Source organism: Trachurus japonicus, chromosome 18, assembly GCF_045865225.1.
Source record: "Trachurus japonicus isolate A0001 chromosome 18, Traja_1.0".
Lineage (NCBI taxonomy): Eukaryota > Metazoa > Chordata > Actinopteri > Carangiformes > Carangidae > Trachurus > Trachurus japonicus.
In genome coordinates this window covers 21497987-21517204 of record NC_140924.1, presented here as the reverse complement: position 1 = coordinate 21517204, position 19218 = coordinate 21497987, and the positions used below count along the sequence as shown (strand labels likewise).

Here is a 19218-nt window from a genome sequence, read left to right as displayed (position 1 = left end):
AACCCATAGTTTTTATTTTTTATTTTAAAAGGCACAGTTTTGATGAGTCAAACTCAAAAATAATAATAATTGAAGAAGCTCAGTCACCTTCTAAGAGCAGCTGTGATTTGACTGATGGAAGATCTAAAGGGAGGTTTTGGCAAAGGCTAAACTTCCAATCAAAAATGTGAAAAATATTATTATTATATGGGTTATTTACGGCCCAGTGCTGCTTTGTACAATTTGATTTGTATTTTTTGTTTTGTTTTAGTTTGTTTTTTCGTTTTTCTGTATGTTGCGTTGTACAGGCTGTTACATAACAAATCATATCTTCCTGATTTATAAAAAATGAAAATAAACTGACAGACAGTATGCACAGAAAGATGGTTTCAAATGTGTTTTGTTTTTTTTGGGGGGTGGGGGAGGAGGTTGTAAAACAAAAAGATGCCATGAAGAAAAGACGAAACCTACTGGTGCTTTTGGTTCCTTTTTTTCCACAGTTTATTTAAGAGTAGGAAAGAAAAGTCCGGTCACTGACATGTTATTGCAGTGTTGCATACTTTCTCAATCACACCTTTTCCAAAATGCTGTAGACTAATTACTCATTAAGGCCAATAGTGGGTGTTTTCATAGCTTTTTTTTTTTTACAGAGATAGTGGCTGCTTCAGGTGCAGCTCTGTCCTGCCATGTAAGAACAGACACACACGAAAGTGATTTAAAAACGCAGAAGAGTTCAACAACTAAAAATAGACAAATTACTTGTCTGCTGTCCCACAAACAGAAGTAATGATGCCGTACTTGTGGCGGAGTACAGTAGCGTACCACTAACAGACAGTGATCTGCTGGATGATCCTGTTGGGTTGCATAGTCGGTTTAAGTTTACTAATCTGTTGTCAGCTGTAAAGACACTCTTCTGAACCAGCTTCGCTTCGCCTTTTTTTTTTTTTTTTTTAATTGGACCCTGAGTTTTTCTTTTTTTTGTTATTTTTATTTTAATGTCCGCTGACTTTGAGCTGTTCACTCTGACCCTGAGCTCTTCCTGGCTCGTACGATTCATTTCAAACAAGAGTTCAACACTTTGGGAAACAGGGCTTATTTGCTTCTCTAAGAGTTACAATGATTACAGGAGAAGGCAGGGAAACAGCTAACCTGGGTAAAAATATCTATAAAGTCACGTATAACAAGAACAATAAAGGTATTCTGATTCTGGTTAAATATATATATATATATAAGGGTCAAATAATAATTTAACTGTTAAATAATATTTTAACTGTTCAAAGAAAAACAGTTAACACACTGACACAAAAGTGACACATTATTTCCTGTAGAACCAAAGATTGTGATTACTCCATTTCTGCTTTTGAACAAATAAAACAGCAGATAAAACAGGGAAGATGTAATAATCAGTGTGTTTTAGCATGAAATTGTGAGAGAGAGTGCAAAAAAGCAAATTTCCCAAAGTGTTCAACGACGTCTTTAAGACTCCAGGAGTGAAGCTTGGATTTATCGAATTGAAATCTGGGTTTAGCAACAGGACGCACTTAGCTTTAAGTCTCAGAACTGGACATGAGGAATAAGGAACAACAAAGGTGTTTGCTACAAAATATCACTGAATACATGTGAAGCACTTGTACGAGAGGAAACCAAATTGCAGCTGTTTGTTTGTCTGAGGGAGGAAGGGGAGGTCAGATCTGAAGCAGCATTGTGAGCACGTTGACGGGAACCATCAAAGTGTTGATGAGGAGCTGAGGGGGTTAAAAACCTCCACGCGAGCTCTGAGAAGCAGCTCCGAGAAGAGAGACAAACGGACAAAGACGATGTAAAAGTTTGGTTCAGCTTCATTCAAATATACATCTTAACTTCCACACGCGCACACAAACATACATACATACATACATACATACATACAGTCTTCCAAATATGCCAGAAACCAACAACAACAAAAATCCCACAGTTTAAAAAAATAGCCAAAAGTTCTTTGTACACTTACACATAACAACTGGTAACATGAGATCCAAAACCCTGACGTACAACATTCACTCCCAAACTTAAGGTTGTAAGCATCAAGCTACAGTGAGTGCTTTTATAAAAAAAAAAGAAAAACAAAAAAAAAGAAACACACATGGTCACAGTAGTTCAAATAAAATGGCTCCTTTTTGAATAAATAAACAAATTGTGACAAAACGACCTTCATTACAAACAATCGATCAAGGACTTCAACGTCATCAGATTGGTCGAGACCTAAAAAGAAAGAGAAACCTCCAGAGAGTCGACTACAGCAGCTGTTCCTGCTCCCAGCTCTGACAGAAAGAAAAGGGGGAAGGGGGGGTCTACAAACACTTTGTGGGTGAATAACCTCTCCTGAACCCACCAACACACACACACACAAGCTCTCACACGCACACACACACACACACAGCTCATTGCCTCACCTGCTGCACCACATTAAAGGTGAGCCAACAAGAAACCTCCTCGTAAAAAAGAAAAATATTAATAGTAAAACACAGGAAAAGAACCTTAAAAGATGCTGTTGTTTACAAACTCTTCTTGCACAGTAAAACACAGACCGGCCGCCATCTTTTTTTCTTTTTTTTTTAAGCTTAAAAATCCAAGTTGTGACTTGGATAAACCATCAACACCTGGTGGCTGAGGATATTTGTCCTCGGCGCCCTCTGACTCCACGTCTGAAGAGTTTTCCGGTGACTGACGGTTTGTTTCTGTGGGGAGAGTTTGGCGGTCGGAGGTGAAAAAAGTGGAACTGTTGTTTTTTTTGTTTTTGTTTCGTTAATGTTTCAGCGAGATCGGCAGGGGTGGTGCAACCCGAGAGGCAGAGCGGGACAGCGAACCTATGAAGGGAGCATTCGATGTTCTTTTTTTTTTTTCGTTTGTTTGTTTGTTTTTCACCTTCTCAAGGAGAAGGAGGAGGTGGAGGTACTAAGAAGAGAGACAGATAAGGACAAAAAGAAGGGATCGATCTCCCAGAATTCATTGTGGCTGGTTGTGGGAGGTCGGTACAAGGGGGATTTACAGAGAAAGAGACAAAGGGAGGTCACTAAGGAGGAGGAGGAGGAGGAGGAGGGAGGAAGGCGAGCAGCAATTTGATTAGAGATTTGTCTCTCATCATCTACTTTACAGAAGGTTTGTTTGTTTTTTTCTTGTTTTCCTCCACATGAGCGGTGGCTTCAGAACTTCTTGGGCCCCCAGGCCGACGCTTGTTTCGGGGCCACGCCTGTTCCAAACGTAGGGAAATCCTCCGCACTGCTCATGTCAGGAGCCTGGAATAAAGAAACAGACCAAAAGAGTTTGAGACAGTTCACACAGTGACATGGATACAAGGAAAAGCACTGATTTCACTCAAAAATATTAAAGGGATAGTTCAACATTTTGGCAGATTGGCCAATTGCCATAATCCTATAGTCATAGCAGTAGGTTCGTTAACTTTAATTGTCGGTGCAAGCTATTTTTAGCAACGGAGCAGAGCCGCAAGCTGCTCAGAGCTACGCTATGGAGGCTAATGGGATTTCTTGGTTTCCCTCATCAAACTCATCAAATACACAATCCAACAACTCCAAAACGCTCTAGTGGACAAGTTGTGACCTGCACATTCACCACGCTGTGAGACAATAACGGAACGTTACGAGACAGAGTTGTTTTAGAGGTAAATACATGCAAAACCAACCAATTGCCAATGGGCCAATCTGCCAAAATGTTGAACTATCCCTATAAGATATTGGCATCATATTTGGATGGTTTATTCGCTTCATTTATCACCATAAACTGAGTCAGGCTGCAATTCAGATAAGAAGAAAACCTCAAGTGTCCCCTGGATTCACCGTCACAACAAACAACATCACCTGCATCGTATTTAAAACTAAAAAGGCCTCACCTTGTTGCCTGCTGCGTTCCAGGGGGCGTCCCGCACCACAAAGCCCTTAGCCGGACCCCCGCTGCTGTCGTCCACGCCTCCTGCTCCTCCTCCCCCTCCGTAGCGAGACGGAGGCTTCATGTACGCCGCCAAGGTCTCCGTCTCTGTCACGCTGAGCAACTGAGAGGTAGAGAAGAAAACACCTCTTTAAAAAACAGCCTGGTTTTTATTCTTTGTCGTGTTACCGAGGTGTTTCTCTGTGTTTGAGCGCTCACGTATTCCTCCTCTAAGTTGAGCAGGTGGTCGATGGCGTTGTCGACGGTCTCCGGAAGACCCGTCACAGTCACTTTGTCGGGCTCGTCAGAACCGGGCTGAGGGAACCGGATGTCCACCTGAGAACACGCACCAGGAGGAGGACGTGGTTATGACAAAGTGGAAAACAACAACAGGTGCAGAGCAGACGCCACCGTGTAACCGAGCGCCGTCTCACCTTGAACTCCTCCATCAGCTTTCGGATGGCTTTGCCGCGGGCTCCGATGATGCGAGCGTGGGTCCGGGGGTCCAGGTGGACGTCCTGACTCACCATCTCCTGCAGCTCGGCCACCAGCTGCTGGATGGCCTGACGCGCCTCCTCCACGTTGCGCTCGTACCCGGAGATCACGATCAGATCCTGGGAGGAGGTGGGAGGAAACACGAGTGATTCAGTGAGATGGAAAAAAAGAAAAAAAGAAAATCACGAGCGGATAGAGAGAAGTAAAAGGAAGAGGTTTCCCCAAACCTGCTGCTCGTCTCCTTTGTCGGGGAACTGGATGCTGACGTCGTGGTCTTTTCTGATCTGAGAGATGACCGCTCCCTTGCGCCCGATGATCTTGGGGTGAAACTTTGGATCCACCGACATGGTGACCTTGAAGCTGCGCAGGGCCTGGGAGGACGCAAAGCACAAAGGTTCATCTCTTTTTATTTATTTATTTTTTCGTAATTTAAATTTTTATTAAAGAAGAAAGAAAGTATGTTGTACCATTTGTAGCTCAAATGGTACAACATACAGAAGACACAAAGGGTAAGGTCAGACACAATAACAGAAGTCACAAGAATTCCTGGAAAAATACGTTTGGGATACAGAAAAAAAAACAGTAAATAAAATGTAAAAAAAAACATAGATAAATAATAAAGGCGACTACTTAGGCAGGGTGTGAAGTTAACTTTTTACCTCATTGGCCATTGGCTAGTGACCTCCAAAAATTTACCGACCAAACATATTTTTCACCTGCCAAATGAAAAAATCATGCCTTGTTTGACTAATTGCCTTACGTTTTTAGTATAAAAATCCAACTTATATTGCTATTTATTAATCCAATTCTGAAAAGCCTGTTATAATGTTCATCTCTGACCCTTTGGACACTGGGATACTGTGTGAGACGGAGACGTAACGTGTAACAAGGTGCGTTTACCCTGTCCTCCTGCTCGGCCTGCAGTTCTTTGACCCTCTCTGCCAGACCCAGTTTGGCTCGGTCCACGTTGGCCACCAGACCCGTCACCTTGATCACATCCAGCTGCTTCTCAGGCTGCGGCACCCAGATGTTCACCTGCACACGGAAAGAAAAAAAACACACACACAGAACAGGAATTAGGACTTGGAAACGCAGTGGGGCCTTTTTTAACCTGAAGATGTGAATTCTCTCTGTTGGCCAGAAGGTGGCGGCAGATCGTCTGCTGACCTCGTACTCCTCCATCATCTTCCTGATGCCGCTGCCCTTCTGGCCGATGATGTAGCGGTGCAGCTCGTACGACACCTCCACATCCTCCGTTATGGGCACCAGCGCCTGAGGCGGGGAGGCACAGACGAGATGGTTGTTGGCATGAAGAGGAAATAAATGACAAAACAGAATCACATCTGTCACCGAAGGCGGGGGAGAAACATGACGCCTACCAGCAAGGCGGCTTTAGCTGGCTCGCACTTTTCTGCCCTTCCAGAGATAGTGATGATGTCACACTTGCGGGGGACAAACTCCGCCTCGGGACTGACCTCACCGTTCTCCTGCGGTGGAGGCTCCTGACCTGTAGATTTATAATGCAAAGACACACTTTGAATATTGTATTGTATTGTGTCCTAGAGCAAATGATTTACTTGATCAGACTTCAAAAAGAACTGGGGGAAAAAACGAATGTGAGAATATTTATGATGTGTTGTGTTTGGTATTTTGTCTTCTGCATATACAGATCACCCCTGGACCTTGAATTGGAACTTTTCAATCTCTGCACTAAAATATGAAAATTATCTATAAATAAAATGTAAAAGGAAAAAAAGGCATTATTTGGTTTGTATGTTTCCTTTTTAAAAAACAACTGTGTGTATATATTTCTGACAGCAGCATCTATCTGTTAGCAGGTGCTACTTTCTAATCTCTAGTTTACATCCTCTGGTGTCGGCTCTGTCTCTTTGTGCTGCCGTTTTAGTCGCACAGCTGCAGCGACGCTTTTTTTGTTGTGTGTGCGTGTGTGTTGTGTTTCTGACCTGAGGCGCTGTCATCTCTCTCGGGGAACTTGATTTGAACCTCGTGCTCCCTGGTGATGTGCTGGATGCGGCAGCCTTTGGGCCCCATGATGGCACGGTGGTATCGCTGAGGGATGGCCACCTCCACGCTCACCTGGGACTCCTGCTCGGGAAGAGAGAGGAGACAGCTGGGTTACCATGGCACCGAGGGCACAGATCAACACAGATCGTGTGCAGGAGACTGTGCTCCATCACTTAGTTCTGGATGCAGAAAACCACTGAGCAAAACACGAGTCGGTTGGTTACCGTCGCTACACTAAAATGCTGTGCAGTCAAAATGATACAATGAGCAAAAACACATATAAAAGCAGAGATTGTTATTTTTTTCTCTCCAGCGTCTCACCAGGTCCTCGATGATCTCCTGGATGCGTTTCTTGGCGGCCTCCACGCAGTCCTTGGCTCCCTTCAGAGTGACCCGCTGGCTGTTGGCCCCGGTGCGAGGGAAGCTCACCGCCACGCCGCCGTACTCCTCGGCCAGCTCCCGCAGCACCTGGCCTCTCCGGCACACAAAGTAGCGGTGGTGACGGACGTCCACGACCATGCTGTCCTCCACCACGTCGTCCTGGGAAACGGAGGGAACAGAGGAGGAATTAACCGCGGCCTTTAATTACTGGACGTCTTCGGAAAGCTGCCGCGGCCGGTGTGCTTACCAGGTTTTTGACCAGACTCTCCAGCTCCTTCTGAGCCAGACGAACCGCTTCCTCTTTCCCCACGATGGTGATCAGCTCCTGCTCCGTGTCGTCCGGCGACGGGAAGATGATCCGAGCCCCCGTCTTGTCCCGCACGCGGCGGATATTCGCCCCTCCGCGGCCAATCAAGAATTTATGGTATTCTGGTTTTGCCTGCAGCTCGGCTGTGAAGTTGTTGACTTGCTGCAAACGACAGAAAGGAAAGAGGACAGGAAGAGGATGTGAGGATTTGCCATCTCCTTCATTTCTCTTCATAGCGGCTCACTTTATTATTAAGCCTTTATTATGAACATGTAAAGTAGTATAAAAGAAACTGACAGAAGACAAAGCAAACAACAAATTAACACAGAAAAAAACAAATAGTTATAGAACAAATAAAATGAATAAATGATATTCATCAACAGTCTTAACATACTCAAAGGGGAGTTGGAAGAAGTAAAAAACATATATACCATAATCCCCTTGTATATATATTAAAAATATAGATATATATAGAAATCTATTCAAAACCTACATTCACCCACGTACAGACCTATATACATTCATATTCAGACAATATGCATCTATATACAACAACTCATACAACCCATATACAGTCACATACACACACACATATGTACATGTAAATATGCACCAGCCAGCACCTAAATATATATATGCACACAAAATCAAAATCACATACACACATTTACACACTCTCATTCTTCACCCGTCCATGTTCCTGTACCTTGTAGAGATTACCTCCTTATATAACGGGTTATGTTTGGGCTTTGCTTTAACACCACACTTAAATTATTGCATCATTTTTCACCATAAATTGAGACCTCACTCTCTTTGTATCCACACCTCTCTGCCCACCCCCACCCACCTTCTCCTCAGCCAGCTGCAGCAGCTGTTTCTTGGCCTTCTCCACTTCTCCAGCGGGGCCTCTGATGGTGACCTTGTCCGAGCCGGAGCCCTCCGAGGGGAAGTGGATGTGGACGCCGCCGCAGTCCTCCATGATGGAGCGCACCAGGCAGCCTTTGGAGCCGATCAGAGAGTTGTGCAGTTTGGCGGGGATGGCAACCTCTGCCTCCTTGATGTTGGCCTGATGGACGAAGACACGGGTCAGAAGATCAGGAGTTACTCTGACAGACAACAGGATTTGTCAGCAACATAATCTTTAATTTGTCCAGACAGAAAGAGTGAAGAAATGAAGAAGTAGTGAAAGAGAGAGCGATGAAGACGAAGCTGAATTAAAACCAGAGATATGTGGAGTGACTGGCTAATTATCCCTGAAGCCGAAGAGTGTCCCTTTCCAGAGCTTTTAACTACAATCTCATGGCCTTCCATAGCAGATCTAAGTAGTTCCTCTTGTCATCGGAGTTAGCTCACTTCCTTCTGTGTTACCAAAGCTTCAGACGGATGACAACAGAGTAATTTCCATTTTCCACTCCAAAAGCTCAGGAAAAAAATCTAAGTACTTAATATGTTAATTGGAAAACTGGGAACATGAAGGAAAGAAAACAAGTTAAAGTGTTCCTGAAAGAAGCTCAATTGACAAACAGCAGCCGTCGAACTCCTCTCACCAGTTCTCTCTGGATGGCGAGGATTCGTTCTCTTGCCGCCTCACAGTTGTTCTTCTTGCCCGTGATGACGATCATCTCTGAGTTACTGTTCTCTGTCGGGAGGTCGATCTTAGTGTTGGTCTCCTCACGGATCTGGTGGAATAAAAACAACAAGTGTCATCACCACACAGCTTTTTAATAATCCAAGTCATTAAAAGAGGATTTGATCAAATCCACAAAGATCCGCTTCAAAGTCTCACCTTTTTGATGTTGGCGCCGCCCTTACCGATGATGTTTTTGTGAAACTGCTTGAAGATGGGAACCGAGAGCGAGAAGCTGTTCTCGATCTGCAAAGACAGACAGCTGTTGGAGTCAAGGGCAGAGACACGGGGACAGACAGAGACAGAGACAGAGACAGAGACAGAGGCAGAGACAGAGACAGAGACAGAGACAGAGACAGAGACAGAGACAGAGACAGAGGCAGAGACAGAGACAGAGACAGAGACAGAGACAGGAAGTGAAGGGTCGTACCAGGTCAGCGATGATCTTCTGGAGGAACTTGGCACATTTCTCCACCTCGTTCTTCGGCCCTCTGAGCTGGACGATGTCACTCTTCTGCGCCGGGTCAGGGAAGTTAATGATGACCTGGAGGAGGATGAGATGATGCTCGTCAAATTAAATTACAACTGTTTTATTACTTTTATTATGACTATAAGGTTGAATAAAGTACAGGAAGGAACAGAACATTCACCTCAGGGAACTTATCTCGAACTTCTTTAATCTTTTCTCCCTTCTGGCCGATGATTGTCCGATGAAACTTCTGCTCCACGATCAGGTCTTTGGTTCGCTCGTTCTCCTGGAAACAGGAGAAAAGTGAGAGAGTAATAAATTATAAATGTTTATCTGCTTTATGTCTGAACAGACCCTAAACTTTGAAACGATCCTCACCATCCTCTGGACCATCTCTATGAGTTCCCTTCGTGCCAGCTGGACTCCTTTAGGGTCTCCTTCGATCCGGACCAGACCGCTCCGCTCCGAGTCCTGAGGGATTCGTACTGACACTTTGTACTGCTCCTTGATCCGATTGACTGCAGGGAGGAGGAGGAGGAGGAGGGAGACGTGAGCAGGAAGAGAAAGGCGCTGCGCTCCGATTGATCACATTTGATTAAAAACAAATCCTGTACTGGCCACTTTTTCCTGGTGGAAAAAAGAAGCAGCGGTGGAAGAAGTTCACTCACTGTTGGCGCCGTTCTTTCCAATGAGGTGTCTGTGGAAACGCTGGTCTATGATGACCTCAGTGTAGTCCATCCGCACCAGCTGAGAGATAGAGGAAGATTTAAGATTTGTAAGTTGTTTTGGACTGATGATGATGAGGTTGGGTTGGAGTGGTTTTTCAGAGAAGAGGTCTTTACTATCGCTACTTTCATAAAAAGTAGCGATAGTTAAGACCTCTTGGAAATTGCTTGGAAATTAAGGAAGAATTCTACTTGCAATGTACCATTTATGTGGTTTGGTTTTGTTTGGTTGTGTTTGTCCTCTGCAGAGTTTGCTGGCTAAGAGTATGAAATCTGTGTCTTATAGGCTAGGCACCTTAAAGAGGAGCTATGTAGGTCCGGTCGCTTTTCCGCTGTTTTGCTAACCTGGCCATGTGCATTTGTTTACAACGGAACCGGCGAGAAATCAAACAATGCAGTGGTAGATAACGTTATATATCATATATGATGTTACAATGTGTATATTTGGTAAATGGTAAATGGTAAATGGTCTTGTATTTATATAGCGCTTTACTATACCTGAAACGATACCCAAAGCGCTTTACAGTACATCACATTCACCCATTCACACACACATTCACACACTGATGGCGGAAGCTGCCATGCAAGGCGCGAACTACGACCCATCAGGAGCAAGGTGGGTAAGGTGTCTTGCCCAAGGACCCTACAGCAGCAACCGGGACAGAGCGGAATTCGAACCGCCAACCCTCTGATCATTGGACGACCCGCTCTACCACCTGAGCCACTACACCCCGCCATTTATTAAACCATCACAATTACTCCAAAGCTGTTTAATTGAGTTAAAAATGTAGCATAGTTAAGCTACAAATCCTGCATAGTTCCTCTGTAATTGGTGTATGACTGGTGTATGGTGTATGATTGTAAGGGAGTTGAATCTGTCTTTAGAATAACACCAGTGAAAAACACTCTCAGCTTTAGCTCCACTCTCCAAGTCATCATTAATGAAGCTATCTATTTGTTGTGTGTGTGTGTGTGTGTGTGTGTGTGTGTGTGTGTGTGTGTGCTGACCAGGTCTTTGATGATCTCCTGGATCTGGGCCTGAGCCTGCTCCACCTCCTCTGTCGGCCCCTCCAGGCTGATGCGCTCCTCGCCGTCTGTAAACTCGATGTGAACCTGCATGCACACAAAAATGAAGACGCACCGATCAAAGACCCGTCTCTCTCTCTCTCCTTCCCCCCCACCGTTCTGTCGATCCTCCTCCTCAGTGTCACGGCGATCAAACACATCTCAGTCCACGTTAAAACAAGCCTCCGCCGCTCTGCTGTCACTTTTTACCTCCTATGTGAGACCTTCTCATTGTTTTCTGTTTTACCTGGTCCCATTTTCTGAGATGCAGAAAAGATGCCACACACTGATATTCTGCTGACGTGGGATTTGTGTTTTATCTCTTTCCTCTCCCTCTCCCTCCTCCTCCTCCTCCTCCTCCTCCACTACTCTCTCCTCACCCGGGGTAGCTGCTGTGTGATCCGCCCGATGTTCTGTCCCTTCTTGCCGATGATGAAGCGGTGCAGCCAGGCCGGCGCTGTCACCTCCACCACCATCACGCTCTTCGCCTGCGCCGGGACCAAAAACCTGTTATTAAAGATTTATTCCATACGAGCGACATCAAGACTTTCCCCTTTTATTTTCCTCTCCTCTCCTCCTCACCTTGGCGTAGACCTGTGTGAGCGCTGGCCCCAGCTTGTCGGGCTCGCCCCGGAGGATGATGGTCTCCGACCCGGAGTCCAGAGGGGGCATCTCCACCGACACCCCCGTGGTCTCCAGGATCTCCTGCAGGGTGTTGCCCTTTGGACCTATGATGTACTTGTGCTGAGACTTCTTCACCTCCACAGAGATGGTGGTGGTCTTCCTCTTCTGCAGGGTGGGCGAGGACAAGATTGTTAAGACACAGGAAAAAAAAAAAAATTAAACAAACATCCATGGTGAGAGGACGTGCAGCTGGAGGAAACTGGGGGAGATTGAGGATGGATGAGAATATACAACAAGAGACAGAGAGAGAAGCGTGAGACAGGAAACAGGAAGGACGGAGCAGAGAGAGCAGAAAAAGAAGAAGGTGGATTTAAAAGCAGAAAGACAAGAGGAAATAAAGGATGAGAAGAGAGCAAGAGCAGAGAGACTGAGAGAGATTCAAAAGCAAGAAGACTGCAGAGAATTTGTTTTTTGCCTCTCATACATATGCACTAAATCACATTAGCATTCTCATCCTGTTGTTCTCTGGCAAAATCCAATTTTCTCTCCACATTATCTCCGGCTTGCCTATCACCAGCACTCATCTGCTACACACACACACACACACACACACACACACACAAGCACACAAACAGACACACAAACACACACTTCCTCTCCATGTTTCATCTGTCCATCTCTTGTAGTGGCCTGTGACAGAGATAACAGGTTGTCTGACTGCACCAAAGAGCTTTCGTTGCAGATGACGTTTTAAGATCTCGGCCGTCGTGGTAAAAAGTGAGACTGTGGTGAAACCGCAGACGTTTCTATCTGACGTGTGCGTTCTGCCGTTTAGACGCAAACCTGTTCGCTCACAGCAAGGCTTTCTGGGTAACAGCAGCACACATGGCTGAGTGCCTGACATGACGGCGTGAGTGTAGCACAATGAGAGTTGGCATGACTTACTGAGCAAAACACAAGACGGCTGAATGAAGCATGAGCAGGAGGGAATGTAAACAAACAAGCGAGACTTGTCTCACGTGTTCAACTCTTAACCGTTTTTTAATTTTTATATTTGATTTGGCTCCTTGTTTCATTCTTGTTTTTCTTTCTATGCTTCCACTGACATATTTGTACACACTTTACATTTATGATTTAAAAAAATATCATTTTGTATATTTTTAGCACTTGTGCTAACAAATATGTGGAGAAAAGACAGGAACAAAAAAGAAAGCAGAAAGAAGAAGATATATGATGATACAACATTAAGTTTTTAAAGTTTAATTTGGCATTTCCAGACACTGGAGAGAGTGAATGTGTAGACGAGTGAGACCAAAGCTCTGGATTCAAAATGAAACTGATCAATTAAATAAAACAAATCAATTCTACCCTCAATAAAACACCAGGTTGAGTCAGATGTAACTGGGATTGTTTGATCTCTGTTCTCCCTGATCAAACGTACCTTGTCGTCGTAGATGGCTCGGATGCGGTTGACCGCCAGGGCGACGGCCTCCTTCTCCCCGGTGATGACGATCTCGTCCTTGGGCAGGCTGGGCGGAGGGATGCTGATGCGGGCGCCCGTCTCCTGGCTCAGCTCCTGCACCAGGCGGTTGTGGGCACCGGCGATGAAGGGGTGGAAAGCCTTCTCCAGAGACAGACGCTCCACCGCCCGCTTGTCCTGGAGAGATGAGGAAGAAGAGTTGAACAAACAGTGGTGTTTGTAAATATTGTTTTTCAAAGATACAGAAAGAGGCTTCATACTGTATCAACAAGTCTCTGCTTTTCTTCCACCGCCACTCCGACTCACCTGTTCAGCAGAGATGAGGAGGATCTCGTGGCGAGCCTTCTCGATTCCCTCCTTGGTGCCGGTGATGCGGATGTTGGCGCTCGTGTCGTCGGGACGTGGAATAGCGATCTTGGTGGCCGTCTTCAGCTCCAGCTCCTGCAGCTTCTCGCCGTTCTTACCGATGACAAAGCGATGGTGCTCCTTGGGGATGGCCACCGTCGCCGAGGCCTGGGGAGACGTCGGGGGAGAAACGAAGGCGTGATGTGTTGACTGAGCTGATTTTATTAGCATCATATGAACCTCTGCTGATAAATTAAAGTTCGATATATCCATAAAACCTGCAACTGTTGATGCAGCAGCTTCAGATTCAGTGCATCTCTCGGTGTGTAAACAAAAACAGAGGTGTTCGACTTTGTGAAGAGGACAGAGTGGGTTTTTTTCTGTGCTGTTGTATCAATAACTGCAGCTCAGCTAAAGAGTTGGACCTCAGTGCAGCAAATTGAAGTGGAAATCAGCATGTTTGCTGCTGAAGCCCGGAAAAGCCCCCCTTGGGAGCTGACGGTCAATTTTCCGCTCAACTTTTTGTCCTAAACTGACCCGACTGCACAGTGAGTAGTTATTATGTGCAGCTAATACCAACGATCATTGTGTAACTATGGATTGAGCTATCTCCAAAATCTTCAGCTCAGTGATTACGTTTTGTCAGGTTGGATTAAAAAAATAAATTAAATAAAATAAAAGAGCTGACGAGGTAAAAGAAGAATTTAACATCTCTGCAAATACGAAACTGTTCCGCACCTTTTACCAATACGGTGTCAGAAAGTGTACCGAGATACAAAATGCTGAACAAGGCTTTTACAAGTTGTTGCAGTACTTCCCCTCGTGGCGACAACCTTATGTCTGCCTGTAAGTGTAAAACAAACGTGAAACCATCTGCTCTATTGAACTGAGTAAACTTTTCTAAGCGTAGAGCTGCTGCATTGATGCAAGTTTCACATTTCCTTTCTCATCTCATCAGATATATTGAGCTTATGTCAGCAGAAAGACTGATCCAGTCCAGAAAACAACCCCAGCCATGAACTCAGCACTACACAAATAAGGCGTTTTACGTAAATCCAGTGAACGTACCTGTGTCTGCAGACGAGCCACGATCTCCTTGCGAGCCTTCATGACGGAGTCCAGTTTGCCGGTGACCATGATGGACAGGCCCTGGTCTTTAGCCAGGGACAGCTCGATGTGGGCCCCCGTCCGCTGCATGATGTCCAGGCACACTTTGGCCTCCTCGCCCTCCCCGAACTGGCTGTTGTCCTTGTAGCGACGCTCCTCCAGGGGCACGTGGAACACCTGGGGAGGGGGAGGGGGAGGAGAGACCAGGTTCAGATTTCAGACGAGCCTCATTTGATTATTTTCCCTGAGCAGGTGGAACTTATCAAGCTGCTTTACCGGTACTAAAATGGCTCGGGGCAGAAACATTATTGTTATTTTGAGGAATAATTTCATTCTTTTTGCATAGACAGCCGACGGTTTGCATATCAGAAACCGTTCACAGGCGATGCAAACTTCTCCTCTTGCTTCAACATATGAATGCACTCATTTATAATGTTTTTAACATGTGTGATTGTAATGAATGAGTGCCTGTTTGTGTGTCTGTTTGACCTGTGTGATGACAGAGGCTTTGATGGGCCTGATCTTGCTGCCCCACGCCGACGCCGGCTCCCCGGCCTTCTCCCCTGGTGCTCCCTTCTCCGGCAACGGAGGGAAGGCCTCCAGGTAGGTGGGGATGTAGGCCTCATCCTCCGGGACGCAGCCTGTACCCCCCACAAGAGAAACAAGGGTTAAAATACAGGTGAGGATGGAAAGAGAGAGAGAGAGGAGACAGTATGAATACAAGAAGATTAAACTGAAAAGAGAGAGGCCAGAGAAAATGTGCTGCACACGCATAAAAAAGGCAGGAGGAGAAAATCTAAATCTGTTTCTCTCCAGCTGATAGGTGGACAACCACAGTCTGAAAATAAATCCTCAGGAACTCGTTTAAAAACATACAAGCAGATGCAGGTTACCTGTAATCTCCTGGTCCTTGAGGCCACTGCGATGCTCCGCAAAGCTCTCCGGGGTCAACACTGCCACTGAGCTCATGGTTCAAGACTTATTCCGCTATTCCACTGAGGGAGGGAGGGACAGAGTGCAAAAATATGAATAAATCAAACCCTATAATCTCTGAGGAGGAGGTTACCCGCTTTATGTGCCTGGAAATGTCTTATTCATTTAAATACTGACTGGCACAAAGTCACTGAAAACACTGACTGAACCTTTTTTCTTTTTTTGAAGTTGTCTCTCTCATGATCTTCTCCTCTCCTTTGGATACACTGTTTTATATTCTCCAGTCTTGCTTTTCCACAAACCCCAGTGGATCGGCGCTGCCTCTGTGGCATTGCTACAGTGCACCGATGCAGCACCCTTCACCTGAGCTGTGCTCCAATTAACACCTTACAAGCCTCAGACAAACACACAGCGGTACTAAGCCTCGGAGGACGGCCGGGGCTGGGGGGGTGGGTGGGGGTTATCACAAGTCACACTCCAGGAGCCGTCCTCCTCCTCCTCCTCCTCCTCCTCCTCCTGGACCAAAAAAAAACCACAACAACTGCTGCTCACATTCCTCGTGGTGCAGCATCACAGGATCTCAGCTTCATGTTACTACGGCGGCACAAACAAGTCGTTCCCGATCATGTTGAGCAAAACAATCCCAAAAAAATAAATCTGCTGATCTTTGCACTGCTCCACTGACTGCGAGACCAATTTCAGGAAAACAAAGACGGCCCTGTGATTTCTGGAGAACGGCTACTGATAAAAAAAAGCTATTGAAAGTTTAAAAGCACATATTTATAAGACCCTCATGACAACTAGGCTCCAATTAACAGTAGATGAAGGAAATCAAACGTGATATCTTCCATCTCTCACTTGTTTTCCTGTTTCCTCCCATTAAACTGTAGTAATGTTTGAAAATGCTTCGTTTTTTTGGAATATATTTATAGCAAAGATGTTTTTCTCATTCATAAACAGCCATGCAAATTCATCTGTGGATCTGCTGTGGGATGTTTCTGGCTGAGCACACAAGTGACTTTGTCTTATTATCTAAAAATCTGTGAAAAGTCCCAGTAGGCCTGTTTCTCCTGAATCGTTACTATTTGCTCCCAGTGTGTATTCAGATCATAAGCAGCACGTGAAATTTGTTCCTGCCTTTAAAGATGCTGCCTGACCCCTTCCTAAAATGTACTGCAGTACAAAAAAAAAGAACAAGACACTTCTTAAAGGATAATAACAATAGATTGATAGATAGAAACACAGTGTACGGACTCTGAGCTCAGGCAGAGTTAGCTTTAATCTACCTGCACTGCATAAACCTTACCTGCAAAAGGTCAATTGCCAGAGAGTCCGTCCAGTTAGCGGCTACCGTAGGCGCTTCAGTGTGAGTGTGTGTTTCAGCTCCTGGATGCACAGCAGGAAAGAAAAAAGAAAGAAATGACTAAGAGTGAACACTGTAAATCATAAAAGCTCCACAGCTCCGAGCCTGGGTTAATACTGTAGACACCCACACTGCACTGCACCTTGTACTGTCTGGTCTGATTCACTCTCCTCCTGCTCCCTCCCCTCCCCTCTCCTCTTCCTCATCTCTCCGCCACTGGTCCCTCCTTTATAGTTTTACAAATTCAACTCATGACCACATGATTTGACTTTTTACTGCATTTTGGAGAGTTAAGAAAAAGTGCCACTCTTTTGCTATCTGTATAACAAATCTCTACAATGATTGAAATTTGGTTTAAATTGTAGTGTAGCGCTTCAAGCTCCATAGAGAGAAAATATTCCAGCTACAATTTGGAGAAAACACATATAAAAACAATCAGGAAGACAGATTCAAATCATAATATTCATATTTGATGCTCTGATTTGTCTCCTATTTGAAAACCTGTTATCACTATTGCCTTTATTTATAATTTTCTTCAGTGAGGAGGTGGAACAAACTGATGTGTTGCAGCGATAAACAGGCTGAAAAGGGCACATTAAAATAATCTTATAGCTGCTGCAGTGAAAACAAAAGAGTGAAAAGGTTCGACGGGAGCAGTGGTGGAATAAAATGAGCACATTAACCCAGGTATTATACACTTAGAGCTACTTTCGACTTCTACATCACTACATTTCAGGGGCAAATATACTGTAAGTGCTCTTTACTCCACATATGGCTGCTACTTACTATGCAGGAGAAGACTGTGCTGCAAACACAATCTCTTATGTACAGCAAAAAGACTAATATTAGCTCCACCTAATACATCAGTAAAAGCCTACTTCCACATAGTGAGTGTAACTACAAGGTAGTAGTAGTAGTTTATTTCGGTCTTATGCACATTTAGTTTAAAAAAAACAACCAACAATCATCATTAATCTTCTTTCCAGACAATATTCAATCAAATTTATGAGTCCATAATTATTGCATTATGCTGAAAAGGAGTAGCAGCTTCTGCATACAGCATCACCTGCTTTCATTTTCCTACTTTAAGTGTATTTTAGAGGATTTTTATGCATGTATTTGGTTGTTGTTTTAAGATATTCTCAGGCTGTCTGTGTTTTGCAATTTATACATATGATGGCTTTCAATTCCTCTTCCACCATTGAGGAACTAATAGTCAAAAAAAAAGTCTGCAATCGTGGAGGATCGCACCCCCCATCCGCCACACACCACAGTGTTAGATAGTTTGCCCGTAATTTGCACATGAATCCAAATAAAGGCGAGAAACTTGAGGCAAACAAAGAGACCACCACTGGCTGCTGGCTTCACTGCAGCTTGGCAGCGACTGAGCCCATCAATATCAATACCGCCGTGTTGCCCAGTTTGGCACCAAATAAACACGAATTATAGCCGGCGAGGTTAATCCAGCAGCCGTGCCCGGTCGCAGGCTGTGAAGGAGCCCGATGAACGCTGCTGCTCTCTCCGGCCGAGCCGTGTGTTTCACGGCTAAGCTGGAGGAGGAGGAGGAGGCAGCGCTGCATGGCTGCTGCTGCTGCTGCTGCTGTTAGCTCGGAGGCTAACTCATCCTCCTGCTAACGATGGAAACAACACAAGCCACAAGGAGCTTTCTTTTTTCTTTTCTTTTTTTTTCAAACAATAGTGAGGAGCCGTGTTCGCTAAGCTAAGCTAGCACGCATCACTATAGGCTCCGACCTCAGCCGGAGATGATTAGGGCGCAAGGACTTTCTGATAATCGGCTAAAAAAACACACACACACACACACACACAAGCCGGGCTCCAGCAGCTCGTTAGCTCCGGGGGCGCTAACCCTGCTAACCCCGGCGGCCGTTACTCGCTACACCGCCGAGCCGGCTTTCCTCCGCAGCCCGGCTTCCCCCCCACACAATGTTTACATTTAGATAAGATAAGAGCGAAGATAAATATAAAAAACAAAAAACAAATAGAGCAGTCCTACCTTTCAGAGAGAAAATATAGCAGAGGGTGTGTGTGTGTTTGACAGGTGATGGTGTAAACACAGATGTGATTGGTCTACGAGCATTTCCTCTGCCGGCGCATTGATACGAGGATGCACTGCGGCTCACAAGAGTATAAAGCAAATGCCGCAGTATCCTGCGCAACAGGAACATCCAAGTCAAATAGATCCACCTTGTGTTTACCTCCGTCCTGCTCGCGCTGCCGCTACACTCGGCTGGAAAAGACCCAGATGTGGTTTACTGATCGGTAATCGATGGATTAAAGAATGCGTGAAGATATCGGGCACCGTAACGTCTCACGTCCATCAAACTGACCGGGTCTACTTCTCATTCATGATG

At 45.2% G+C, this 19218-nt stretch overlaps 1 protein-coding gene across 1 annotated transcript; it reads right to left on the bottom strand.

Moving 5' to 3' along the window:
- Positions 1-1799: 1799 nt before the first annotated feature.
- hdlbpb (high density lipoprotein binding protein b) lies at positions 1800-18987 on the bottom strand. Its single transcript, XM_085759674.1, has 28 exons — positions 18861-18987; positions 16790-16869; positions 15444-15545; positions 15040-15191; positions 14512-14727; positions 13405-13611; positions 13060-13275; positions 11577-11783; positions 11375-11482; positions 10938-11042; positions 9873-9951; positions 9583-9722; positions 9386-9490; positions 9166-9279; positions 8895-8981; positions 8656-8787; positions 7956-8174; positions 7049-7270; positions 6742-6960; positions 6360-6501; positions 5775-5902; positions 5563-5667; positions 5296-5430; positions 4623-4766; positions 4335-4514; positions 4120-4236; positions 3866-4024; positions 1800-3254 (listed from the first exon to the last, which is right to left on the bottom strand). The coding sequence occupies exons 3-28, from the start codon at positions 15517-15519 to the stop codon at positions 3162-3164; spliced, it is 3807 nt and encodes a 1268-aa protein (XP_085615800.1). The 5' UTR covers positions 15520-15545; positions 16790-16869; positions 18861-18987; the 3' UTR covers positions 1800-3161.
- Between the last annotated feature and the right edge of the window lie 231 nt (positions 18988-19218).

What these genes read in the sequence shown, in the direction of transcription:
- hdlbpb (XM_085759674.1), bottom strand. Translation starts at nt 15,519, where the DNA reads ATGAGCTCAGTGGCAGTGTTGACCCCGGAGAGCTTTGCGGAGCATCGC. An exon ending in GCGGCGCCAACATCAAAAAG is followed by an intron (nt 8,788 to 8,894) that starts GTGAGACTTTGA and finishes TTATTCCACCAG; the next exon opens with ATCCGTGAGGAGACCAACAC. An exon ending in TGCAGCTGGCTGAGGAGAAG is followed by an intron (nt 7,271 to 7,955) that starts GTGGGTGGGGGT and finishes TGTCGTTTGCAG; the next exon opens with CAAGTCAACAACTTCACAGC.